Below are 27,872 nucleotides of genomic sequence, written 5' to 3'. Positions count from 1 at the left end.
TAGACCCCGCACACAGCGAGGCAGCAGCCTTACTCACCCGGTCCTTGTGAGAAAGGATGTATTTCACAGAAGCAGATTTTTCAGATAATTAAAGTGCCAGCACATTCTTACTTAGATCTTTTTTCTTGATAACTCGATGTGTCTATGACATAAATTCTTGTGATGTACAATCTTGTGTCACTGCCCCCAAGGTTGATGGAGGTTGGATAAGGCTGGGTTTTTTCCCCAGAGAGATTTCCACTTTTCTCAGTAGGCTGCAACTGCTGGGCTCATGCTTATTTTTATGGGTCCTCCATTTCCTTCCTTGCTGCTAGATGGATGTCGTCATTTCTTGCCTCCCTCGAGCGACCCTCCTCTAGTGTGCGCTATGGCCGTGAAAACTAGACAAGTGAGTTTGTTAGAATTGTGTGTAAAGTAAGAGTTAAAAGGCACTTTGAATAAAGGCCTTGGGGGCTTCCAATGAGTAACATGCATGAGCTTCTGAGCATATTCTGTGCCAGTCATTTTGGCTGCTTGGAGCACCCAGTTCTGCTCTGCTCTGCACGACACTGCCAGGCAGCTCGAATGAGGGAGGGGCTGCCATACAGTGGACTCAGGGACCATTTCAGTGCTAAAATGCTGGCCCTCAGAAGGAGCATAATTGCCAGCTCCACTCAAAAGCCCCTGTTTTTTGAGGGACTTAGGAGGGCTGGTTAGATTGTCTTTTTGAGAAGCCGCCTGAGAAATAAATACATGGACAAAATTAACGACCCCTGGTATCCAGGGAAGCCTAAGCAATACATGAAGATCAAATATTGAGTAATGGAAGAAATGTACCAGTATCATAATTTACGTTGCTATTTACTGGAAATTTAAGGTGCACCAGGCATTGTCTTAAGAGCTTTATAAGAAGTGCTTCCCATGAGCACTGAAAGGCAGGGATCATTATAATCCCCATTTTAGAAACAAGGACATTTGCCCAGTGTCATGAATCAGTTAAAAGATAGAATGGGAGCTGAATCTAAGCTGTCAGCCGTTTTCGTTTAAATCCATACTCCAGGTCCCTTGTCATCAGCAGCATTCACCAAGGTGTGGGGTTTTCTATCCTCAGAGGCCCCATCTCCGACCCCACCTTTTTGAGCTCTTTGGACACAAAACTCCTTGCTGTGTTGTCCCAACTCTAAAGGTCATGGAAAGGCACAGGAGTCTACGACTCCCCTCAAGCCAGAATCAAACTGAGTTAAGATAGTCTGAGGGGAGACAGGATCCATTTGGCCCAGTTGGAGAATCAGGCAAAATCTAGGGGGTGGCAGGGGGTGGTATTAAGCCAGGGGAGAAGAAGCCAGCCCTCCGTCCTCCTTGCCAGGTGGCAGGTGTATGTGTTTATGTAATCAATGCCCATGCACCCCAGCCGCGGTTTCTCACTCAGTTACATACACACTGCAGGAGTTCACAAACTGTCTGGAGATCTAATTAGCAGTTTCATAAGCCCAGCAGAGTGCCAAGTGCAGAAAGCGGCTGGGGCAGGAGAGGAGGAGGGACGCGAGCACTGAGCTGGGCTGGGCTGGGCTGTCATTAATGCCACGTTCAGCACCTGTGCCATAGGTTGAGCATGCCAGTCTCCAAGGAAGGCTGCCAATGCCCTCGAGGAAGTTAGCTTTTGGGCAGCAGGTGTCTTCCAGGTACCAGCTCTCCAGACCCTCCCAGGAAGGAAAGTTCCGTGCTACTGATGAGAACCGCCGTCTCCCCCTGCCCCCTGCAATAAGAATGGCAGAGCCCAACATCTGGCACCTGCGGCAGAAGGACCCACCCGCTGGCCATCTTATCTTTCATTTCTGTATCTCAGAGGCCCTCAGCATCTCTCCCATCTGTGATTCCTGAGTGCTACTGCTTCAGGAGCAGGGCCGCTGCTGTCCTGGGGCCCCCACGTACCTTGGCAAAGGTCCGGAAGCCCTGGAGGATGGGTCTGTAGCCTGTACAACGGCACAGATTTCCTGCAGGCCAAGGAAAAAGCCGCAATGTCAGCGCACGCCCCAGGGAGGTAAAGGCTTTGCTCCCAGCTCAGTTAAATGCTCTCTTTACATATTCTATTTTCATTGCTTGGAATGAACCTCCACTGCTGATATCTCTGACTTCAGAACATCTACCACTTCTTCCAGGAAGACTTCCTAGAATGCCTAGACTGAATCAGGTGCCCTTCCTAAGTGCTCCCATGTTGCCTAGTCATGGTGTTATCAGTGAACTTATCAAACTACATTATAAACTCTCCTCCCCTTCAGAGTATGAACTCCTTGGAGTAGGGACTGTGTCTTTTATTCCTGTGTCCCTTACACCCTGCATGGTCCCTGACATAGGACAGGACTTTATGTAACTGATTGCTTAAATGGTGGATTGACATGAGGAATGAATGGGAAGCCTTCTCTATTCAATTCAGAGGTACAGACCCCAGGTCCAGACACCTGGACCCATTTACAGAATCCAAAGTGGGAAGCCAGTTCCCGCCCAAGACTCAGATTCATGGCCACCTGCCTCATGTATGGCCTTTGCCCTGCAGAATCCTGTCCTGATGAAAACTGAAAGGCAGGAGCCAGGTGACTAGCTTCTGTGCAGCTTCCCAGATGATCTCCTCCCATACCAGCCACTCAAGGCCACGCCATCCTGGCACAGGGTGTGGGCAGGAAGACATCTCAGGAAGATGAATGCTAAGGCAGGAAACTCCAGCAGGTCTCCAACCACCCAAGTGTTCTTCAAATTAAGAAAGGGCCAAGCTTCCAGTCCCTCTTGGCCACCATAATGGGATGGCCTGGGCCCTTCCCTCAAAGGGCAGTGCCTCAAACTCCTGGTCTGCTCCTGGCTTCCACTGTGGCCCTGCCCCACTCTCCGCAGAGCCCTGTTTGCCATTCCACCTCCTGAGCCGTGCCCCAAGGCCCGTACCTTGGAAGGCATCCTCAATCTCCTCAACGGTGGGCTCGGGCTGGTTCCGAAGCAGCGTGTACATGCTCATGACAATGCCAGGGGTGCAGAAGCCACACTGCGAGCCATGGCTTTTGGCAATTCTCTCCTAAAAGGGACAGATGAAACAGACACCAGTGTTGGCAGAACCCCTCCCAAGCTGCCTATGTGACTCAACTGAAGCCAAGCCACGTTGACTGGCAAAGTAGGGTGGCAGTCCCTGCACAAAGTCCACTCCTTGTGCCACTGATACTAACTGTGACCTTGGCCAGGTTGCCAAGCCTCCCTAAGCCTTGTCTGTATGCTCGGGACGTCCCAGTGCTTCTCTCCAGAGCAGTGCTGAGGCTTCAGTGAGACTGTTGACATAAAATTCTCAATATCAGACCTGGCACAAGTAGGCAGTCGGCCAGTGGGAATTATTAAGAAGAAACCACACCTTAAAGAACAGCGACTATCAGAGCCAGCGACCATTAGCGCTATTCTTTCACTGAACAGAGGAGGAAGAAGGCCCAGAGATTCAAGAGACTGTTCACGATCACGTGGGAAATGCAGAAGCCGTGTCAAGTTCTTTTTTTTTTTTTTTTGTCTTTTTGCTATTTCTTTGGGCCACTCCCGCGGCATATGGAGGTTCCCAGGCTAGGGGTCGAGTCAGAGCTGTAGCCACCGGCCTACGCCAGAGCCACAGCAACGCCGGATCATTAACCCACTGAGCAAGGGCAGGGACTGAACCCGCAACCTCATGGTTCCTAGTCGGATTTGTTAACCACTGCCCACAACGGAACTCCCATGTCAAGTTTTTTAACTACACTACCCGCAATCCGAAACCAACCAGACAAATGAATGCATTTTACTCTGAATTAGAATGCCACTGTATTCTCCAGTGCAGGCAATCTCTGAAGTCCAGCGGGGAGTTCTGAATTGGGAAATGTGTCATATAGAATGTGCTATATGCATTGGATGTCACCAATTTTCATTCAAACCTGCAAGGTTTTTATTACAAGGAGATTCTTCTCATCCACATTATTTTTTAATCTCTTGGGAATTTCTCCGGTACTTCTATCAAGTACTATTGCTAGAATGCTGTATCCCCAGCGCCTGGCACGGGCAGTCGTTCATTTGAGAAATATTTACTGAGAACCTGTTATGCATCAGGCGTGGACAAGGAACCAGGTCAGAGATGACGAAGGGGGATGATGAGGTCCTTGGGTTCATGAAGCTTACGTCCTAGTCGGGGAAATACTGACAAACAAAGAAGAAACATTCCAAGCAGAGGTCCGTGCTATGCAGAGAATTAGTACAAGATGACATGGCCCAGAGTGACAAGGTCAGAAAAGCCACTCTGAAAAAGTGACCTTTAAGTTGAATTTAATAACATGATGGAATGGGGAAGAGTGTATCTCAGGGAGAGGGAACAGCAAGCACAAAGGCTCTAAGGACAGACGGTGCAAAAGCCTGGTGTGCTAGAGCTGCTGAAAGGCCAGGGTGGGCAGAACTCCCCGAGCTAAGGGAAGTTGATGAGGGGCTGGGAAGCAGCCAGACCATGCAGTTATTCATAAGCCAAAGTAGAGACCTGGATTCTTATTCTGGGTGTGATAATAGGAAGCTTTTAGGGGAATTTCAGCAGGACGTCATATGATCTACTTGATGTTTTTAAAGACTCACTCTAGGTAGGGAGTTCCCTGGTGGCACAGCAAGTTAAAGATCTGGCATTGTCACTGTTGTGGTGCGGGTTCCATCTTTGGACAGGAATTTGTGTATGCTGAGGTGCAGCCAAAAAAAAAAAAAAAAAAAAAAAAAAAACCACTCGAGCTGTTGGGTGGGGAATGGTTGTGGGGGCAAGAGAAGAAATAGGGGACCAGGACACTGAAGTGGCCCAGGCAAGAGGAGATGGTGGCTTGGACCAAGGAGTGACAGGGGAAACTGAAAAAAAAATGAAGATTTCATTGTAGATTTTGGAGGGAGCGTAGCTATTACTTCTGGATGGATTTCATGTAGGGTATGAGAAAAGAATCCTGGGTGACTCCTAGATTTTTGCCTTGAGCAATTTGCTGGCTGTTTTTACTACTGACTCAGATGGAGGAAGAGTGAGGAAGAAAGAAGTTAGGGGAAAATAGGGTTTTGTTAAGTTTGAGAATAGACCTGTATCTGGTGATGCCAGGTAGGCTGCTGGAAGTAGGAGTCTGACCTTGGAGGGGAGGTCAGAGCTGAAGCTATACCTGTATGAGTGCATTCACATGTAGTAGATGGCACTGAAGTCATCTAGGGAGCGTGTGAGGATAGGGGAAGGGACGGGGCCCAGGCCAGAGCCTGGGGTGCTGTGGCCATGATTAGGGACTGAGCAGAGGAAGAGCTGCACACAGACAGAGCAAGGAGATAGGAGGCAAATGAGCAAGGCAGGAGAAGCCAGGAGAAAAATGCAAATGGATAAAGGGGATGTGGAATCTACAGCTTATCTGGAGCCAGAATAAGTGCCTTGGGAATAAGGATCAGTACCATTGGAAAGAGAGGGCTTTCGCCTGACTGTAGAGCAGGATCCCTGTGTTTAAATGGTTCATTCTTGCTTTCATCTATTTGTTTCAAAGAAAATGACAAGGCCTTATGAACCCTCTCACACCAGCTGCAGGTTGGACAACTTTAGCGATCTGCCCTTTTCCTACCTGGGAAGCAAAGCCACAGGGGTGAGGTAGGATCACCCCACCCACTCGGAGCCCACAGGACTGGTCCAAGCCACACCCTGCAAAGAGTATAATTAGCTTGCTCTACTGGTGGCCTGGCTCCAAGATTCACGTAAGGGGCCTGAGGGAGGACAGCAGGATCTAAGCCACAGGTCTCCTCCAAAGGCCAAGGGAAGATTAAGAAGAGGGTGTGGCTGGCCACCTCCTGTGACTGCAGTGTCCGAAAGACCTCCCTAAATCAGAAGCACTGGGAACAGCACCTTTCCCGCCCACAGAGCTCTGCTCCCAGGTGGGCTCCATGCTGCCCGGGCTAGGAGCATCTTTCCTCTCTCCACAACCCCGCAGACGACCGCCTGCTCCTCCCAGAAGCAATCCCGATGTCAATCCATCCCTAAGTGTCTGATGCCATAGGGAAGAAAGCCTTGGTGACACACCTGTGTGTCTCAGTTCTCTGACTCAGCCCTTGCTCACCTCCATTTTAATGAGCCCACTTTGTATGGTCTGTGGGCAGGAGGTGAGAGTGGGACTAGGTGGGCCTTCTATCAAGGGGCAGAGAGCATTTGGAATCTTCAATCTGAGAAGGCAGGGGGTTCCTAAGCACACTTGGGCACAAGGTGAGGACAGGCCCCTGCCCTCCTCCATCCAGTTCTGCACAGCTGCCCTTCCCAGCCACCAGAACCAAGTGGATTCTTGGTTCTCTTGGTACCACCTTGGTTCTCTTGGTGCCCTCCTGGAGGAGGGAGCTGCAAGCTCAAGTCCTCCTCTTTCTGCCTCACAGCCACCCCCCCACCGCACACCTCACCACCAACAAGGAGAACAGGAGGTGGCCGGTCCAGGGTGCCTTCTCTGCCCAGCAGTGACACTCAGCCCAACAAGGCAGAGCCAGTCTGCAGCCTTGGTAAGAGCCCCTGGTTACCTGCACCGGATGCAGCCTCGTCTTGGTACTTCCTATGCCTTCCACAGTCGTCACAGCAACATGGTGCAAGGAGCAGATGGGGGCTAGGCAGGCATTGGCAGAAAAGTGGCTGGAACCCCCGATTAAGGTCATTCCATTGATTCCTCAGGTCATCAGAGCAGACCTGAGGGGAGGGTCTGGGGGATCTGTGATGTCTTGCATCCCTTCTCTTCATTCTACATCATGGTCTTGTCCTTTCTAAAGGTTTCCTCACCTTTACACCCAAGACTCTGAGCCGGAGCCCCTCCAGCACCCATGGGGTCAGACATCAGGGCACCCTAGGCCTCTGAGCTGAAGCATGGGAGCCAGGGTCACCCTAGCTTCCTCTTACTTAACCCGACCCTGGAGGTTGAGTCAAGAAGGAACTTCCGAAAGGCTCCAGTTCCAACTCATGCTCTTCTCTCCACAGGGCCCCTCCTTAGCCTCTTCAATTTCAGAATCTCCTGTCACTTTTGCTTCCCTGCTTTTACCCACCTCCATTTCTCCCACTCCTCTGTGGGAAGGGGGACAGGAAACTCCCCAGGAAACCTGGGACATCTACCCTTAGAGCTTCCCCACATCCACCCCCCTTTATTCATCACTCACTCACACACACAGCCAATAACGGTTTCTTTTTTTTTTTTTTCCTTTCTGTCTTTTTGCCTTTTTTTTTCTAGGGCTGCTCTTGCGGCATATGGAGATTCCCAGGCTAGGAGGCCAGTTGAAGCTGTAGCCAACCAGCCTATGCCAGAGCCACAGCAACGCAGAATCCGAGCTGCATCTGCGACTTACACCACAGCTCACAGCAACACCAGATCCTTAACCCACTGAGTGAGGCCAGGGACTCAACCTGCAACCTCATGGGTTCCTAGTTGGATTCGTTAACCCCTGAGTCACAACAGGAACGCCGATAATGGTTTCTAAATGGCAGCCATATGCCAGGCACCTTGCCAAGGGCTGAGGAAATCAAGGTGAATACAATAGAGTATCTGCCCTTTAATAGCGTGCCTTTAACTCAGGAAAACAGAAGCCAGTGTGAAGATGTAATTTAAACATCTTACAGGAAGTGCTTCAGGAGGGCTGTACACAAGGGACTGTGGGACCAGCACAGATAAGGGTCGCCTAACCCAATCCCAGGAAGGCAAGAAGGGCTTCCTGAAGGAGGTGACTTTTTTCCAGTCCTAAAGAGCTAGGAAGAGCTAGCCAGGTAGAGAAGCCCTGGATGAAAGGACATTCAAGATGGGAAACAGCTTATGTAAAGACCAAGAAAAGAGTGGGCCTGAAGCCCTGGCTGTTCACAACTGTTTCTACATGAACGGAGTGCTGGGCCCATAAAGAAAAAGAAAACTGGAGAGGAAAAGTGGGGCCAAGTGAAGGGCCTCACATGTTGAGCTAAAAGACTGGACTTTAATTTGGGGGCAATGGAGGCCTCTTGAAGGATTTCATGGGATGTGAAATGAGTCTGAATTTTAGAAAGGCCATTTTATCAGCAGCTCAGAATCTTGTCCATATTCATAAGCCAGTAAGATACTAAGATATCATGCCATAATGTCCCTGACCACGATCAAAGCCACATGTGTGTGCGCACACGCGCATACACACAGAGGCACACACACACGAACACATGCACTTGCTCTGCATAAAGTTCCCACAAGGGTGACCAGCCAGCAGGCAAAGGATACACGATCTTGTCCTGGAGACGATCATACTTGGAAAACATCACCGTGCATGCTCCGCAGCCCCCTTCTCCACAGCCCAGCTTGGTCCCTCGCAGCCCCACTGGATGGTCAAGGGTTAAGGGACATGAACTCAGAAAAAAAACAGTCTTTGCTGGACTGCTGGCAGGTACCCGGGCTGAGCTGGGAGTGTAGAGCCATCCCTCCTTACACAGACTCAGGCCCTCACCTGGGAAGGCAGAAGGCTCACGCGGCCTTCCATTGAGAGGCCCCCCCTGCACCCCAAGGAGGCAGGGCAGGGGACCAGCTCCACCATCCAGCACAGGAAAGGCACCAGCACCCCAGTCTCATCCCCAGCACTGGGGTTCCACTGCTCTCTAGTCCTGGAGATCTGGGAATCAGCTCTTCTAAGTGTAGTCTGACAGGCCCTCTAACCCTGTGGTCATGCTGGGCAGGGGAACTGGGCTTGCGGGGTGGCCCTCACAGGCAATGAAGCCACTCACTGCAGAACAAGATGCTGATCTGTTCTGGGACTTGCTGAGTCTGCCTTGTCCCCCCAAAACTTTTTGGGCTGATGAGATCCAGGTACCAAAATCAGGGCTAGACTAGAGGCTTTTGGATATCCAGCCCATAGGATGCATAAATGGATATTAAAAAGAAGATATTTTTGATGTCAAGAATCAATATTTGAGCCATCTCTTACATAAACCTGGGAAAAGAAACTCCGATGCTTTGCATTTTCTGGAGGACAGCAATCACAGAGCCCTCCTTCCCAGGCTCTGCTGGTGTTTCTCCCTCAGGCCCAAGGCCTTTAAGCCATCCAGCCTCCTGCTGAAGACGGAAGGAGCTGAGGCTATTATCTCCTGGTCACTTCCCCTCATTTCCAACATCAAATGAGTAACTAACAACACCAAAGCCTCTTCTACTTGGAAAGCATTATACCCATGGATCTATTTGATCTCCGCAATAATGTGGTTAGCAGGTGGGGCAGGAACTAGTATTTCTCCACAGAAAGAAAGAAAGAAGAAGGAAAAGGAAGGGGGGGAGGGAGGGAGGGAGGAAAGGAGAGAGAGAGGGAGGAAGAGAAGGAGGAAGGAAGAAAAGAATAAAGAAAGGAAGGAAGAAAGAAAGAAACTGAGACCCAAGATGTAACATGAGCCCTGCAAGGTAACCTTGAGTGTTGGGGCCCAAACACAGTCATCTGACTCCAGCTTTGGGGCCTCTTCCGTCACCATGCTGCTGCTTCTTTTAACACACAGCTGAGGAAGGCATTCTAGATTGTAAGTTATTTTTTTTCCACTAGTCTGGGCATGAGATCAGCAGTTCAGATCACTCCAAGGGCACATGAGGACGAACAGAAGCAGTCCAGCAGAGTCTAGAGGTCTCTGCTAGCCTGGGGATCTTTCTGGAAGCCAGGGCAGAAATCAAGGTTTGGGTCTTCTCTCTTGCCCAGAACTCCCACAAATGAACTCTCAGCACAAGCAGCAACAAGCCATGTGGACATCAGATTTACATGCCAACTTTTGAGTCTGGATTTCATTTGAGATTTGACCTTTAAACCAGCCAACTGCTATGGTCAGGAACTTCTGCGGTTGTTGGACCTCTAAAACTTTTATTAGAAAACTAAACCTGATATCAAAAATCTCTAAGAAGGAGCCTCTCTTCCCAGACTGCCCAGGGAGATGGGCTGGAAACAGAGTTCCACGCAGTCTCCTGATCCCACCTCATAGTTCTGCTTTTACCAAAAAAAAAAAAAAAAAAAAAAAAAAAATCCACCAGGTCCTTGTACTGCCCTCTCCAGGTCAAAAATCCAGGACAAAGTACACCAGAGCCAACCACTATCTGGCGGGGGTGAAAGAACAATGGGAAGTCCATGGGTTCCTGGCGCACTTCTCTGGGTGTTGAAATGATCCCCTGTCATTCCAAACTACAGCACTGGCAGGAGCCACCAGACATCCCCACCTCTGGGAGCCACAGCAGTTTGTTGACAGAGGTCAGGATGAGCATCGTTCCACAACAGTCCCTAGAGAGTTTCCAGTGTGTGGGGAAAGTTTAGACCATGGCTCTGGGCTTCAGTCCAGGTCTGCCAGCATTTGCCCAGAATACACAAGGGAGAGCTGGGTCCCTTAACATTCCCAGCCTTGTTTCCTCCTCTGTCGAAGGGAGCAGTGAGATAACCTTCACAAATCACCTTGAACTCCACCAGTACATGGTCAGTGCCCATTCAGTGTTAGCTCCTAGTTTATCTTTGCTGTTGTGTTTGTTCCAGGGTCTCAGAACACTTGCCTATGATGAAAGAACAAAGGGGATGGAGGATCTTAACAGGAGCCCTCCCCAGGCCGGGAGCAGAACAGCACCCCCAGCCTCCTTCAGGAGTCCCCGCCCCGTGCTTCCCAGTGCCAGCCATTCCCACAGTGGGTGGTGCTGCTACAGAGCTCCCACCTCAGGCATCCCTTTCCCAACAAATAGCCCTTCCCCTGCTTTCCCTCCACCTTTGCAGAGCTAGAAACACTCCCTGAGAAGCCCATTCTTGCATTAATAAAGGTCCGCCTGCCAGGAGGAGCAGGGTCCATTAACAAAGGGCCTTGGTCCCCCTGGCAGGGGGAGGGGAATGACCACCAAGCTTGCCAGCTAATGAGGGCCTTTTGGAGCTGTGTGTTTTACAGGCCTAGGCTAAACCTTGGTGTTACCAAAGTCTTAAATGCAAGAAACTTGAAGAACATCAAGAACAATATTCTGGAGTTCCTGTCGTGGCACAATGGTTAACGAATCCGACTAGGAACCATGAGGTTGCGGGTTCGATCCCTGCCTTTGCTCAGTGGGTTAAGGATCCAGCGTTGCCGTGAGCTCTGGTGTAGGTTGCAGATGCGGCTCGGATCTTGCGTTGCTGTGGCTCTGGCATAGGCCGGTGGCTACAGCTCCGATTCAACCCCTAGCCTGGGAACCTCCATATGCTGTGGGAGCGGCCCAAGAAATGGCAAAAATACAAAAAAAAAAAAAAAATACTCTTCTTGGTGGTCGTGGGTTTTTTGGCCACACTCACAGCATGAAGAAGTTCCTGGGCAGGGATCAAACCCAAGCCACAGCAGTCACCTGAGCCACAGCCGTGACAACACCGAGTCCTTAACTGCTAGGCCACCAGGGAACTCCCAAGAATAATATTCCTCCTTGATAGCTGAGAATTTCAGACCCGCAGAGCTCAAATGACTTCCCAGCATCACACGGCTGCCAAGTGACAGGGTTACAAGTAAAAAGCAGGTGCCCAGAGCCCCATTCAGTGCTCTTTCCTCTGCACTTCACAGCCTCCAGACCAGTCATTAGCAAATGGCATGAGGCACAAAGAATGAGTCCCCCCATCCCCCCTCCCTCAGCCCCGCGCTGAAGTCAGGATACACTTTCTTCTCAGGTAGGCCAAAAGGGTTGTTTCTGGATCTGCATTTTTCTCCACCACCTATAAAGACAAAAACAAAAGAAAGCTATCTCATAGGTATACTTAGCCATTGCCTCACCCAAGAACTTGTAGAGTTAATGAAGATGTGCCACACATATCGTGAAAAGTAAGCTGTTTTTCTTGACAATTCCAATAAGATGGACCCAAGAGCTGCAAGCCAAACTGAGGTACTGACACTCAGCAAGTCTAAAATTCTGCATCAGTGCTCAGCTTGGGACCCACCACAGAGCACTGAGGTGTTGCACCTGCCATGCTGGGCTGACCAAGGCAAAGTCCCCTTCAAACCAAACACGGCATCTCACTTCCAGCTGCTGGATCACATGACTTCCCAGCATCACAGGGACAGCCGAGAGCGGCAGCGTGCAGACTTCTGGCTTTCCACCTGGAGCATACGCTCTCAGGCAGTGGATGGCCCATCTGTTGGCCTGTTGAAGTACTGTACTGTAGGCACCACAGTCAACAATCCAAACACAGAAATGGGTAGAAATGGAGGCAAAATCTCAAACCAAAGGTCCACGAACAGAATGGTCAGTAAAACAGAAAGGTTGTCTGCTGAGTGCCAGTTCCTGATGGAAATCATCAAAGGAAATCTATGCAAACCTGCTTCCCTTCCCCTCATGCATCATCAAAGCTAAAAGGGTTTGGGTGAGAGACGATTAACGGGAGAGAACATGTGGTAAGACTCTCTTTAGAGACACCTATCCTATGAGTCCCGCTAAGGCACCTGCCTCACACCTCACACCTCAAACTTCACCAGGGCCTTCTGCAGCCCTCTGTGTAAAGCCAACAATGCGGCAGTGCATGTGGTGGCCTGGCTTACCTAAAAGCTAGAGAGAGGCTGACCTGTCAGGCTGAGGAAGAATTGTAGTGTAAGGGCTGGTGCACACTCCTGGAGTTTGGAAAAGCAAAGGATGGGAACGTGTTGGCCATGGGCCTGGCGCAGGTCACACATGAGAGAGACAGCTCACTTGGGAGGGATTAAATGATTCCTGAAAGACTGATTACGGGAGGTGATGGGGCCTCCATCAGTGTCTGTGTCCAGTGGCCCTCCCAAAACTGGAGGCTCCGAGAAAAACGTATCCCCCATGTCATGAGACTTGCAATGAAGGCTCCCAGCGGTGGGCAACCAACTTACACTGGCACTTATTAAGCAGAGCTTGCTTAAGAGGCCCAAACACAACTGAGGCTGTGTTTGGCAACTGATAATTGCCAATAGGATTTTTTTGTTGACTAATCCAAAAGGTTATGAAACTGCCAGAACTTACTGCTTAAATAAAGTTTACAGAAAAGTGGAAGGTCGATTTAATGCTCTTTTATGATTACACCCCACATGTCTGGCTTGTTCAAAGTCTTGGTTACAAGTTTCACACAAGGAGTCATTTCTTTTCTCTTAGAGAAGAAAGTATAAATGCACAAAGTAAAGATCCTATTACCTTTCTCAGCTTATCACCCTCCCCTCAAGATCTTCCTTCCTCCTGTCCCGCTGCTCTCCCTTTATCCCAGCAGTTTCCTACTCAGTGCCTTCACTGACATCCCCCCCCCCATATTCAAGGTAGCATCCACGTCCCTTAGGCTATCTTTCAAGGCCCTTTTCAATGTGTCCCCAATCCTTTTCAGCCTCTTTCCCTCCTACTTCCCTGCCAAGCTGGTCTTTGTACTGCAATGAAAATACAGCTTATACCTTCTGACTTCTATGCCTTTGGCCACTCCATTCCACTTCCACCGGCTCCTTAACTTATTGGAAGACCCCAAATACTTCTCTAGTAGGCTTTCCATATTACCCCGGCCACAAGTGGTCCAACCTTCCTTGAATTCCTGCCAAGAATGACCATGCCACTCTCATGGCATGGCATGGCTACAGTATTTGCTCCAGAAAACTCCACAGAACCAGGGGACCACAGGAAATGGGTGTCCCAAAGGAAAAACACTGTGGGAAAGTGAGCTGAGGTACTGCTGGGTTGAGCAGACTGTTCTAGTAAAACTCAAGCATCAAAACAAATAACAGCTGTAACAGATTATAACCCAAATTCTATAAACAGATTAAAACTCCTAAGTCCAAACTGACCATTAATTTTTAAAAAAAATCAGGAGAGAAAGGAAAGTTCTCACTGACAGGGAACACTAATAAATATAGTTGGCCATTTTATAATCATTCAAGTCAAGAATCATCAATGGATGCTGCAATCATCAATGGATTCTTATTGAGAATCAAGGTGTTTACATCACCCCAAAGGGTCTTCTCACAGATTATCCATTAATAGCAAAGGGGAAAAGAGTAATTTTACAGTGGAGAAAATTGACAGACGTCACCTTAACTGAGGGATCAAAGTTTATATCACAAATAATGGGGAAAAGTGGTAACATGCTTCCCGATATAATCTTCGAGAAAGATATGTCACCTCTCTGGCATCCTGCCCAAAATGCAGACTCTGCATCTGATTATAAGGAAGCATGACCCAAATGCAAAATGAGGGACATTCTAAAATATTATGGTTGTTCTCTTCATAAACATCAATGTCACAAAAGATAAAGAAAAGCTAAGGAGTTGTTCCAGATTAAAGGAGATTAAAGAGAGATAGCAACTAACTACAAGGCATGATCCTGGGTCCTGGGATGGGAGGGAGAAAGTCATAAATGACATTATTGGGAAAATTAAACCACTGTGGCATAAAGTCTGTAGGTTAGATAAGAGTGACATATTAATACCAGGTTTCCTGATTTTTATAAATAGATTATGGGTTCTGTAAGAATATACTATTCTTAGATTAGGGGATAAAAGAAGCCTGATAGCTGAAATTTACCCTCAGTGGTTCAGAAATAAAGTTATATACTTTACGTATTTATTCCAATGAATGACTTGTATAAAATATATAAAATTATTTCTATGCTAATATATCTCTGTATAGGTACAGATCCATACACATGTATCTAGCATATGCATGTATACATAAAGAGAAGATGTTAAAGCAAATGTGGCAAAATAGTCACAGGTATTGAACGTGAGTGAGATTTCTTTGAAAAAAAAAAAAAAAAGGAGTTCCCAGCGTGGCTCGGTGGTTAACGGATATGACTAGGAACCATGAGGTTGCGGGTTCGATTCCTGGCATCGCTCAGCAGCTTGAAGATCCAGTGTTGCCATGACCTGTGGTGTAAGATGCAGATGTGGCTTGGATCCCGCATGGCTGTGGCTGTGGTGTAGGCCGGCAGCTACAGCTCTGATTGGACCCTAGCCTGGGAACCTCCATATGCCATGGGTGCTTCCCTGGAAAAGACAGAAAGACAAAAAAAAAAAAAAAAAAAAAAAAAAAAGATTTCTTTGTATTTTTACAGCTTCCTTGTAAATTTAAAATAATTTTAAAATACAAAGTTCGAAAAATGAATTTCTTTGGTAGAGGATTCCTCAGAATTTTAATATTAATCCATTCATTCTGTCCACATTAATTGGACACTTACTATGTGCCAACACTCTACAGAGTGGTCTAAGAATATCTAAGAGCATCTCATGGGGAGATTTTCCTGCGAAATACCTTTTGGAATATGGTACTTTACCTAATCACAGTCCACTTCCCCAACTAGCTCAGCAGCTCCCAAACGGTAAGTGCCTGGTCTTGGAGACTTTGTTCCTCCAGGACATATATGACCAGCAGACTCAGACTCAGGAGGACCTTATAAATGTTGAGGACACGGGTGGGGGGTGGGAGGTGTTGGCTCTCTGACTGCTGCTTCTTGTGGGAGTCATTCCTGGACCCTTTCAGCTGCCCCTACATGCCCAATCTTCCCAGACTCATCCAGGTGTCCCCACCTCCACTAACTAGAGAGAGACTGCTCGGAAAAACAAGAATCCTGCCCTCCCAAAGGACGGTCACCTCAATGAAACCAAAACCCCAGGCAGCTCTTTCTCCTTGACTCTGAGTCTAGACCAGATGATGTCGAAACTACAGTCACCAAGGCCATCACCACTGCAGAAGGCCCTTGAGGTATTTGGTCATTTGCATCCTACACCCTCTCAGGGACCACAGTGAGTGAAGACAGAGTCCTGGACAAGTGTCTGGAACAAGGAGAGTGGGAAACTCATATTTAAGAGTGAGGCACCAAGCTCCAGCAGCTTCCTTGAAAATGCCTTGCACAATATCTGGCAACAAAAGATCTAGAACATTGTAGGAATCGAATTGGGAACAAACTGACAGCTGCCTTTACTGGACTGGGAATTCCCTTGCTTGGTCTAGTTTTTGTAGCCCAGCTTTCACCTTTTTGCAGCAGATTCTCAAGAGGCAGACTCTCAAGATTTTCTAAAATCAAAAGCACAGATACTCAGCACAGAAACTGGCAGGGGGAGTTCCCGTCATGGCACAATGGAAACGAATTCGACTAGGAACCTGTGGGTTCGATCCCTGGCCTCGCTCAGTGGGTTAAGGATCCAGTGTTGCTGTGAGCTGTGGTGTAGGTCGCAGATGTGGCTCGGTTCTGGTGTTGCTGTGGCTCTGGCATAGGCCAGCAGCTGTAGCTCCAATTAGACCCCTAGCCTGGGAAACTCCATATGCCACGGATGTGGCCTTCAAAAGACAAAACACACACACACACACACACACACAAACTAGCAGGAGTAGAAACTTCGAGAGAGAGAGTAGGGTTTGATGTGATGATACCATCTAAAAATTTTAAATTGCTCTCCTAAGGTGAAAATAAAATACATGAGGAAACAATTTTCACCGAGCCAGATGTACCTTGAGATATTCTTTTTTTTTTTTTTTTTTTTTTTTTTTGGTGCATCCCAGCAAACCACCCTTAAGAGCAGAAGCTTGTACTGTCCCTCACAAGTTGATGGCTTAATAAATAACCAAACCCCTAAGCCTTTGCCTTGGCAGTCAGTGAATCCAGCTGCTTAGCCAAGGCCGCAGAAAGCTGCCTCTAATGTATGAAATACGTCTGGAAAGCCAATTCAACAACTATTTCTTAAATTTCTACAGTGTGATTACTGTATGTAACAAAGCTGTTGGAATTCTTTTTTTCTGTTGGAATTCTGGGCTGCAAAAGTCTTAGAATCACCAGTGCGGAAGTTCTGCCCTACCTCTTGGCTTGCTGCCAGAGGCCAATCCTGAGAGGAAGTTGGCACAGAGAGATAACCCTGCACCAGGAAGAGCATGGCTGGCCCCCTCCCCTAGTGTCACCAGTGATGCCACTCAAACTGAATCCAGCAGTCCTGGAAGCATCCATGTTGCAATGGCTCATGGAATTCCCCTGCTAGCCAGCCAAACACACACTGACAATGCACCAGACATCCTATGAAGCACCAGACGTCCTATGAAGCACATTTTAGTTCTTGTTTCCAAAGCCACCCAGTTTCTCAACTCATAAGTGCCAATATTGCAAAACCAATAAACCTGCTCTTTGATGAGTGGGTACAATCATCAGTCACATTGTCCACATAGCTGTTCACAAAGTGCCACTGCAGCTACCCTTTTCCTGTCCCTTTCATTCCCAAGTGGGGAGCTAAAGCAGACGCAAGCACCTCAGCAGTGGTGTAGGGAGGGCAAGAGGGCGAGGGTGATGGTGTCATGTACTTGCACCCACCCTCCCTGCACTGGCCTTAACATTTGCAAAGATTCTCTCCCTTCCAGTGCCACCAGGACTGGTACCCAGGTCATAAGACTTCCTCTGCCCCACCCCATCCCCACCTTCCCTAGGTCCCTGTGTACCAGTGAAGTTAATCCAAGTGGACAATTTTTATCAAAGAGATTTGTAATATTTATATGCACAACTAAATGTGGGGTGGCAAAAACATGCCCTTTATGAGACAAAAATTGTAGCTTGCCACAAGATGTCAGTATACATCCTCACACAAGATAGCTGTTCCATTTCTGCTGATGAAACATCAGAATCAAAGCACAGCAAAGAAAACCATAAAACAAAAAACCAAAAAGACCAACCTACGGAATGGGAGAAAATTGTTTCAAATGATGCAACTGATAAGGGCTTGATGTCTAAAATATATAAACAACTTATACAACTCAACAGCAAAAAAACCAACAACCCAATTGAAAAATGGGCAAAAGACCTGAATGGACATTTCTCCAAAGAAGATACGCAGATGGCCAATAAGCACATGAAGAAATGCTCAACATCCCTGATTATTAGAGAAGTGCAAATCAAAACACCATGAGATAACACTTAACACCAGTCAGAATGGCCATTAATAAGTCCACAAATAACAAATGCTGGAAGGGGTGTGGAGAAAAGGGAACCCTCCTGCGCTGTTGATGGGAATGCAAGCTGATACAACCACTATGGAAAACAGTATGGAGGTAACTCATAAAACTAAATGTAGAACTACCATATGACCCAGCAATCCCACTCTTGGGCATATATCTGGACAAAACTTTCCTTGAAAAAGACACATGCACCCACATATTCATTGAGCGCTATTCACAAGAGCCAAGACATGGAAACAACCTAAATGTCCATCAACAGATGAATGGATTAAGAAGAAGTGGTATATATACACAATGGAATACTACTCAGCCATAAAAAAGAATGACATAATCCCATCTGCAGCAACATGGATGGAACTAGAGACTCTCCTACTAAGTGAAGTAAGTCAGAAAGATAAAGACAAATGCCATAGGAAATCACTTAAATCTGGAATCTAATATATGGCACAAATGAACGTTTCTGCAGAAAAGAAACTCATGGACTTGGAGAACAGATTTGTGGTTGCCAAGGGGGAGGGCGAGGAGGAGAGGGAGGGAATGGGATGGACTGGGAATCTGGGGTTAATAGATACAAACTATTGCATTTGGAGTGGATAAGCCATGAGATCCTAATGTATAGCACAGGGAACTACATCCAGTCACTTGTAATGGAACATGGTAGAGCATAAAGTGAGAAAAAGAAAATACATATATATGTAAAAAAAAAAAAAAAGCTATGTGATGGACAGGAATTTGGGTTAGTAGATGCAAACTATTACATTTAGAATGGATAAGCAATAAGATTCTACTGTACAGCACAGGGAAATATATCCAGTCTCTCGTGATAGAACATAATGGGAGATAATATGAAAAAAAGAATATATATATATATATATATATATATATATATATATATATACTCATACACACACACGTATATATATATATAACACATATATGACTGGGTTACTTTGCTATATAGCAGAAATTGAAACAACAATGTATATCAACTATACTTTAATAAAAAAAATTTTTAAAGAATCAATGCTGAGTACATCTCATACTTTCACATTAGCAAAAAAACACATTCCTGCTCCTTTTCTCAGTAAAGAAAGCAACAAAAGCCTTAAGATACATTTGCCTAAACACAGAAAGAGAGGTGCAGTGGGTGACCTCCAGTCTTACCTAGAACCCTGCCCACCTTTCTCAGCTTCATGCCAGTGTCTCTACTACTGCAAAAGGGGCAGGGTGGCACAAGTGGAGCTCAGAGACACCTTGACATGTTTCTTCTTGCTTCCCTCCCCATCACTCCTTTGCCCCATGAATATCTTGACTGCGTTCTAGCACTAAGAAGGTCCGCTTCCCCAAGATTATCCCAGATGTAGCACAGCTCCAAAGGAAGAGAGAAAAAGGCGAACAAGTAAGGGAGAACACAGAGAGAGAGAACAAGAAGGAGCCTTTTCCAAAGGATACACATCCCTCCCAGGGAGCAGGGAAACCAGAGGAATGCTCAGCTGCTGCTTACCTTTTTGCCATTCACAAAGAAAACCAACTCATCTGCTGTCATTGTCATGAGTTGGGGGGGGTCCCCTGAACTGCAGGTGCCTCACGCCCAAGAGTCACTGCCAGTTATCACTGCTCTGCCACTTGAAAAATACGCCTCCCAATAAAATGGAATGAAGTCAGCCAATGGCAGGGACCCAGCTTAGAGCTTCGGGGCACAGAGAGTTCCTGGCAAAGCCACCAGTTTACATAATCAAGGAAAATGCAAACAATCATACACAGCACATCACGCCCCCGACACTTACATCAAAGAGCACAGAGGAAACCACGGGCCAATATCAGCAGGGGGATGCCTTGATGCCAGGGGACCGTGGGTCTCAGTCACAAGCCTCACAGAACTGCTTCATCCCCCCACTTGCTGAAGACCCAGGGGGGAGGGGCATGGTCACAGTCACAGTCTCAGCAATAGAGGTGATTCACACCCTCCGCGTCCACACTTGTCATTTTACCATTTAGGTTTACTGCGACCCACACTCAGCACTTCCATGCAGGACTCTTTTCCCCGCAGCCTGGAGAAATATGGAGTTACAAGATACAGATCAGATATAAAATCTGGCCTCTGACCTCAGCAGGTCACTTACCACTTTCAGAACTCACTGATTTTCATCCTGCAAATGGGCAAATGAATGACACCAAGAGCAAAAGGGCTGTATTTTGGAAATGCTTTGTAAATTTGCAAACAACCAAACTTGTATTATTATTACAAATGCATTCTCAACAGCACAAAAAAAAATAATCCTGATAATAAAACATCTGTGACGTTTTCCTTTCATTTCTGTCAGGGAAATGCCCTTGATTGAATTGTCAGCCTAACTCAAAAAATATTTCAAAATACTGTAACAAGTAAAATGTGCACCTCCCATAACCATAGGCCAAATTAATACAGAGCTGAAAACCTTCCCCAATCCAGTTCCCATTAACTCCTGGTATAAACACACACGTATATCACCCACTCAGACGGCACCAATGGGCTATCAAGTCCAGCACCCAACTGCCCCTCCCAACACCCACACACCCACACACCCCTCTGGTCGTCTTCTACTCAGCTAGCCTCTCTGGAGTAGGGCTATGAGGGAGGAAGAGAGCAGTACTGGGCAGGTGTACTTGGTACCAAAATAACTTGGAGAAACTGAAGATTGCCAGGACAACCACCATGTTTTCAACACAACACCCCTCACCACAACAGCCTTTATCTAAGCAGGAGATGAAACCCTAGTTGTAGGGAGACTAATCATCCCAGTTTGTCCCCGGATAGCTTGGTTTTAGCACTAAATTCCTGTAAATCCCTCAGTCCTGGGCAAACTAGCATGACTGGTCAGCATGAAACAGTCATTCTTAACTGGACAGGTGGAAGCCCATCCTAGAAGCCTTTTAGCAATGTCTGGGGATATGCTTTGGTGACAAAAGTCATCAATAATCATTTATAATAATAATACTGGAGAGTTTTGTTTGAGTCAAACTGAGAACTATAATCCAGAAAACAGTCTGATAGCTCTGAAAAACTCTTCCGGAGAAGCATGGTTTTCAGCACAGTTTTATAGCTTGTCAGAAAAAAATACATCTAACATGAGAGGAATACATTTCTTCATCATTTCAAAAAAAAAAGATCAGCACCTACACAGAGAGTCAGTAAAGCCCTGGCACCTGGGAAAGGAGACTTACCATCAAAAGAGTAGTAGCACAAGTGTAGAATTAATATTTATTTTTAAAACATACATCCTTGGAGCTCCTGTTGTGGCTCAGCAGAAGTGAACCTGACTAGCATCCACAAAGACGTGGGTTTGTTCCCTGGCCTTGCTCAGTGGGTTAAGGATCTGGCATTGCTGCGAGCTGTGGTGTAGGTTGCAGATGAGGCTCAGATCTGGTGTTGCTGTGGCTGTGGTGTAGGCTGGCAGCTGCAGCTCCAATTCAACCCCTGGCCTGGGAACCTCCATACGCCACACTTGTGGCCTATAAAGAAAGAAAATAATAATAAAAATAAAAATGATAAGAAAGTCTTACTTCTGGTCAATGCAGACTTTGATTTATCCATTAAAGCGTATGTACAATATATGTATAATATGCCACAAAACAGTCTGTTCTAGTCCACATAAAGTTTAAGTTAAATCATATGTAAGCCGAAGTGACTTCCCCATATCTCAATATGTGAAATTTTTATCCATCATTTTCCTCTTTTGATTGCAAATAAAATCTTTCAAAAGAGGAGTTCCCGTAGTGGTGCAGTGGTTAACGAATCCAACTAGGAACCATGAGGTTGTGGGTTCGGTCCCTGCCCTTGCTCAGTGGGTTAACGATCCGGCGGTTGCCGTGAGCTGTGGTGTAGGTTGCAGACGTGGCTCGGATCCTGCGTTGCTGTGTTTCTGGCGTAGGCTTGGCAGGTACAGCTCCGATTAGACCCCTAGCCTGGGAACCTCCATATGCCACGGGAGCGGCCCAAGAAATAGCAAAAAAAAAAAAAGAAAGAAAGCACCAACCATCAAAATATTTGTCCCTTGATGCCAGTGTGGTCACTGCCTGCCCAGTACGTGTCTCGTGCTAGGACTGCCTCTCTTTTTAGTTTTTTAGAGGACAACAGTTGCCTAGTTATCCTTGTTGGGGGAGTGGTAATTAGTTAATCCAACAAAGTAAACACAGAAGTATATGCTGACGAGTAAACATTTGATAGGTTATACATATTATCCATTATATCAAATTGTTACCCAAACATTTTCCATGTATTTTGCTAAAAGTCAACTTAGAGCAAGCATATATACATGTCACATGTACCTTGATAGCCAGAAAAAGAATGATAATACATACAATGACAACAAACAATCATCTGAAAGCAAAGTGGGGAACACTGCCTATTACTCAAGCGAGCAAACTAGACAGATTATTTAAAGGGCAGTTTACCATACATCTTTTAGCCTTTTTGCATTGGGGGATTTTTTTTTCTAAGTGTATATCTACTTCTCCACAGGTGTTGATTTAAGTGCAATAAGTAATGTGAGTAACAGCACAAACATCTTCTTGTTTAGCCAACAGGAAATCTAAGGCAACCCTGTTATCTAATACTCCTGGGCTAAGGAGTTTAGGGACGTTTGTTGTGCTGCAAATCTTCTGCAGTACCCTCAGCACTTTGACCAATGGTGAATGACAGACTTAATGACCATCTCTCTGTTTGCATCTACTCCTGCACTAGGAATCAAGATTCCCAAAAGACTCTGCCACCAGGTATCTTGGTATCCCACTAACATGGACCTCTTGAGTCTGTAGTGAAGAGAGGAAGGAGGTTTATATATTGCCTTATATATAGACAATGGAGTAACATAATGTCCCAATAAGAATAATTATTCTATTTGCCAGCTATATAAGACATTTGTGTGCCCATCCTTGGGAAGGTGGGTCAATTCTAATACAAAGATAAAACCTGGAGGAGCACAAGTGATCTCACTGATAACCTCATTAACTGGAGGTTTTCCTAACATAGTATTAAGCCACAGATCATTTTTCTTGCAAGTTTTCCAAAAGCTGTCTGTGTAGTATTTGACATTTGAGAGTATCTGGCACAATTTATTCATGTTTTTCTCCTTAAGACATTGGTTAATTATGTAAGGCAAGGAGTGAAGTGGTCCTAGGGTACATTGCATCTAGTCTCTAAGGAATGAGGATGATATTAGACAAGGAATGGACACATTCATATATTGAAGAATTTGAACCTGAAATGTTAGACCAGAGAGAGGTCAGTCTTGATGAGTGATAACATTAAGGACATCTGAAAAGTCTGTGACAGGTATGAAGGGCCTATATCAGTCCTGTATTTGATGACAGATTCAACATTCTGTTACACTGCCCCCAGGAGCTATACTCTACGACAACTTTACTAGAGAATGTTCTTCCATCCTAAACATGGAGCAAAAGTATAGCTAGAAATAAAACATCAATTTTCAATTTGATAGGGCGACAAACATTTGGTAAACAGTTCAACAGAACTGGTAGGATGCGTCTTAGAGGCCTGATCCGGATACTTGTCACCTGTCTACCATGGCTGCCTTCGCACCCTGGCCTTCGGTGCTTGCCTTGCTCAGTGAAAGCCAGGTGTCAGAAGCAGGTGTCAAAGTCCACCCAGGTGGACTTTTAAATGAGAGATGTGAATCCATAGGTCTATGCCCTTTAATTCAACAGCACATGGACTCACAAATAATACTTGATAAGGTCCTTTCCAAGGCGGCTGCCAAGAATCTTTTGTTTGATTTCTTTTGAAATGTGTGACATCTCCTGGTCACAGTCATAGAGCATCTGATCTTCATCCAGAAAGAGATTCCTGATGTAAGCTTCGTAACCAGGCTTAGAATGTCCTTTTGAATAATTCAGGTAATGTGCCTCGTTGGTGCACTAGGTCGCACATCAGTCTCATAATAATTCAGCTGATAATAGAGTGACTCAGAAACAAGGAGCCATCTAGGAAGTCAGTCTCAGGCAACACATACCAAATCTCAAAGAACATTAACAACATGAGAACTTAACATCCATGAAGGTACATTAATGACCTATCATTTTCCTCTCTAAAATCACCTCATCTCTATAAAATACACTCAAATTAAGAATAATTTGTTTGCAAAATAAGTCTGGTCTCAATAAACTTGGCCTAATATTAAAACAAGTGTAAGTGATCATATAGGCTCTTTTAAATTTGACTTTGTTAGAATTTTTCATAAGGAATCTTAAATTGAGCCTTCAAAAGGCTTTTCAAGACCAGGAAAGTCATGCCAAGGACATGCCATCAGATTGTGCCTGCAATACCTACAGGTTTGAAAGGATTTCTCTCTCCTCAAGATCCAAAATATCTTGAGGTTCCTGCAAGTACCAGGAAGTGGCCTTCTTTATTCATCTGGCAAAGTTGCTGGGAACCCTAAAAGCAAGATACCAGGTTGTTTTTCTCAAGGGGATTTATGGTTCCATAAAATCTACTTTAGTTCTTTAAAGTTATCTAGCTATGCTTTGTTTTATGTATATTCCCAAATAAACAACATTTTAGTCAAAGCTGTGGTGATATAGCCAAAATTTCCAATTTGTGTTTTGTTATAAGGAGAACAAATTCTTACTGAACTCATGCAAACAGCTTATATTGCCATGAAAATAAAACTACTCATGAAGAGTTTCCAAATTCTGATGGGATCAGGTAGGGAGGAAAGATAAGAGTTTTAATTTTGGTCACAAAGGTATAATTTACCAAATTGATGTAAGTCATATTGAGCTTAGAGGAAAGGGTTCTTATATCTGGAAGATAAAGGTGAAAAAGTCAAGAATATTTCAGATTTTAAAAAATCACTAAAATTATCATTATATTTATCAGTTCATTCAATCTCATGTAACTAATTCTTTTTTTGTTTTAGGCAAGAAATAGATTTATTAAGATAGGACACTTGTGAGGGATACAAATGGGCAGGAGAGAAGGCTCTTCATGTAACTAATTCTTCTTCTGTTTGAGTCCAGTTTTTCCTTTTTATCAACCTTGCCTGATGATTGAGGATGACAGTGTCAGTGACAATTTCAAGAAGTTTGTTAGAGTTCTGTTAAGGCTTAAGGGAAGTGGGTACACTGGTCACTTGAGACTGTGCAAGATATACCCCGAGTTGAAAACATTTTCTAACAGTTTCATTATCACTGTAAGGGCATCAGCCTTGCAGTAAGGAAAGGTTTTAACCCATCAAATAAAAAATGGAGTTTGCCAGGGATCCAGGAAGAGCCAAGTGGTCATCTTAGGCTTCCCAAAGCCCGACTATTTAATTGACAGCTCGTCTTATTTTCTCTGATTTAGGAGTAGACTGTTGCCATGTTACAAAGACATCAGGATGGCAAAGACTGACAATGAGGGGTTAACTTTTTGCAGAAGTAGAATGGACTTTTATCCACACATGCCATCATCTTTACAGATTCCGTTATTGTTCTCTTTGCATGAAAGTCAGCTAGGGCATTTCCCTGATACTTGGGTTCAGTCCCTTTATCATGATCCTCAATTTTGATGACAGATAATATTTTATGTCAGGACACCTAAGACTTCCTGGAATTTCACATAATTTCTGGAAAACTTATAAGGCATATTTATATGGACACTACATAAAGAAGGCTGATTGATGCTTTTTGACAATGCTTCCCATGACAACATGCCTACTTAGTCTAATATCTCTTGTTTTATAAGGAGAGAAAAATATCTCAAGGTTAGTTCTAAACCAAAAGGCTTCATTTAGAATTTGAATATGGAAGGGTTTTTTTCAAAAATATCAAAAAAAATTTTAAAACATTTAGTCAAATAAGTCACTGAGAAAAAAATGTTATAAATTCACTTAACCAGAGATGAAATATTTCAAAAGCAAATACAGAAGGACAACAGATTGCTTAAAATGTAAAGAAACTTTCACAATCCATTATCAAAACAGATCAATATTCCAAGAAAACTTTGTCCTCCTAACAGAGACAGAACCAGATTCTAGTTTTGCAGCAGCTTAGCTTTAAATCTTTAAAGGTAACATGTAAATTAACCATCCTGGCAACATTTTTTCTCAGGGTGCCTTTTCCACAAACCTTGCACAATTTCCTATGCCCAAAATGTCTCTTAGTTTCTTTCTTATTTAAAAATAACCAGATTCAGGACAAAATCACTTTCTTTTTACCCTAACAAAATACATTTCTAATCCTCATACCTTCTTTTACTGGAATCACATATCCTACTTTCCTTGAATACTGAAATGTTTCCCTTATTGTTTCTAGTAGGTTTAATTAAATATATATTACAAATTTTAACTTTAAGAACCTTAATCTCTAGCAAAAATCAAGACGCAACAATTGTGAATTGTCTGTTATACCAGTATTTCCTGACTGGCAAACTTAGGCATATATGCCATAGCCTCTAGAAACGTAACTGTTTTTACAGCATAATTTTTTTCCTCAGTGTGGTATGTGTACAATAAACCAAACATCTTTAGTTTTTCTCTAACAAAAGACAAAAGTAGGTAAACATACACTTGCCTAATAGTTAATGTTTAGGTATTATTTTAAAATGATCTTGGAATTCCCCAGCAGCCTAGAGGGCTAGGGATTTGGCGTGATCACTGTTGTGGCTTGGGTCACTGCTGTAGTGCGGGTTTGACCCCTGGCCTGGAAACTTCCACATGCCATGGGTGTGGCCAAAAAAAAAATTCTAGACATTAAATGAATTACCATCACTAAACTTAATTTAGCAAAATTTTAGTGTTTCAAGCCACCAAAAATCTAGAGAAACTATTTTAAAGTAGGCATATAATTAAAACAATTATTCTTAAGGAATCTAAAACCCATTTATCTCTATTTTATTACTTTTGAAAGTATCCTCATTCCAAGTTAATTTTCCTGTTGACAAATTTTCTAACAGAGAAAACAAAAGTTTATCAACTTTCCATAAACTCCATAACTAAATGAGGCAGAGATTAGATGTGTTGCCTATAGTAAATAATAATATATTCAGTTGTCCCACAGTATCCATGGGGGATTGGTTCCAGGATCTCTGTGGATACCAAAAGCTGCAGATGCTCAAGTCTCCTTCATAAAATGGCTAAAGTACAGTAAGTTGTTGGCCCTTCAAATACCTATTCATGGTCTGGCATATGTGGATTCAACCAATCATGGATTGAATTTCCAGGCTCCTGGTTGAATCTGCAGATTAAAACTGGTGGATACATAGTTTCAACTGTAGGGACTGATTTACTTCCCACTCAGCCAATCCTTAGCCTCCTTCTCTTAAATGGAGATGAAATTCTACTGTTACTATGGAACAGCGAAAATGAAAGTGAAATACATTTTCAGTAACGGCTTATATTGTCACTCAAATTTTACCTCTGTTAAAATTATAATAACCAGTTTATTTCTATAACACTGAGATTTAACAAAACCTTGACTTAGTATGATTACTTCTAATTAAAAGTATTTGTGAGTATGTCTTTCTCTGCCGTTTTTCAAGATGCTATAAACTAGGAGGAAGCAGTCTAAAGCAAGCATTTTTTCCCCAAGCTGAAGACTTTCCATATAGACTTTCAATGTTGGGATGAATTCTTAAATATTGGGCTGAATGATGGGATTTCGTGGTCCTGAAATAGACTAATTATAACTTACATTAATTTCCTCCATTTTCCTAAGGACTGACTTAGTTTATAAATATGTACCACATTGGCGTGTGAGGTCCCAAAAGCCAGATAAAACCCTGAGAGCTCCTGGACACAAGCCTCCTCCTCTTGGAACAACACTTCCAGGAAATCATAAGCGATAAGAAGAGAGAAAGTGCTGCCAAGAGCCAAGTCATCTCTGGAAGAATGAGCTCCCTTGGAGCCAACTGCCTCCTGCAAGAGGAAGAGTGATTCAGGAAAGCTGCGGACGCTTCTCCGAAACCTTGGCCTGGGTGGTAGACAGCTGGAGCACCTTTACTGCTCTTGAGTTGATTCT

At 44.9% G+C, this 27,872-nt stretch overlaps 1 protein-coding gene across 2 annotated transcripts in view; it reads right to left on the bottom strand.

Moving 5' to 3' along the window:
• Nucleotides 1–19,558, bottom strand: part of XDH (xanthine dehydrogenase) — a 64,984-nt gene extending 45,426 nt beyond the window's left edge. The window contains exons 1-6 of one of the 2 annotated variants that reach the window (XM_021085675.1): nt 19,381–19,558; nt 11,610–11,667; nt 8,223–8,319; nt 6,523–6,631; nt 2,914–3,040; nt 1,912–1,973 (exon numbers count right to left, since the gene is read on the bottom strand). In XM_021085675.1, the coding sequence (XP_020941334.1) occupies nt 1,912–1,973; nt 2,914–3,040; nt 6,523–6,631; nt 8,223–8,319; nt 11,610–11,667; nt 19,381–19,428 (501 nt within the window). In that variant the 5' untranslated portion in view covers nt 19,429–19,558. 2 annotated transcript variants of the gene reach the window in all.

Source organism: Sus scrofa, chromosome 3, assembly GCF_000003025.6.
Source record: "Sus scrofa isolate TJ Tabasco breed Duroc chromosome 3, Sscrofa11.1, whole genome shotgun sequence".
Lineage (NCBI taxonomy): Eukaryota > Metazoa > Chordata > Mammalia > Artiodactyla > Suidae > Sus > Sus scrofa.
This window is presented reverse-complemented; position numbering and strand designations above follow the sequence as displayed.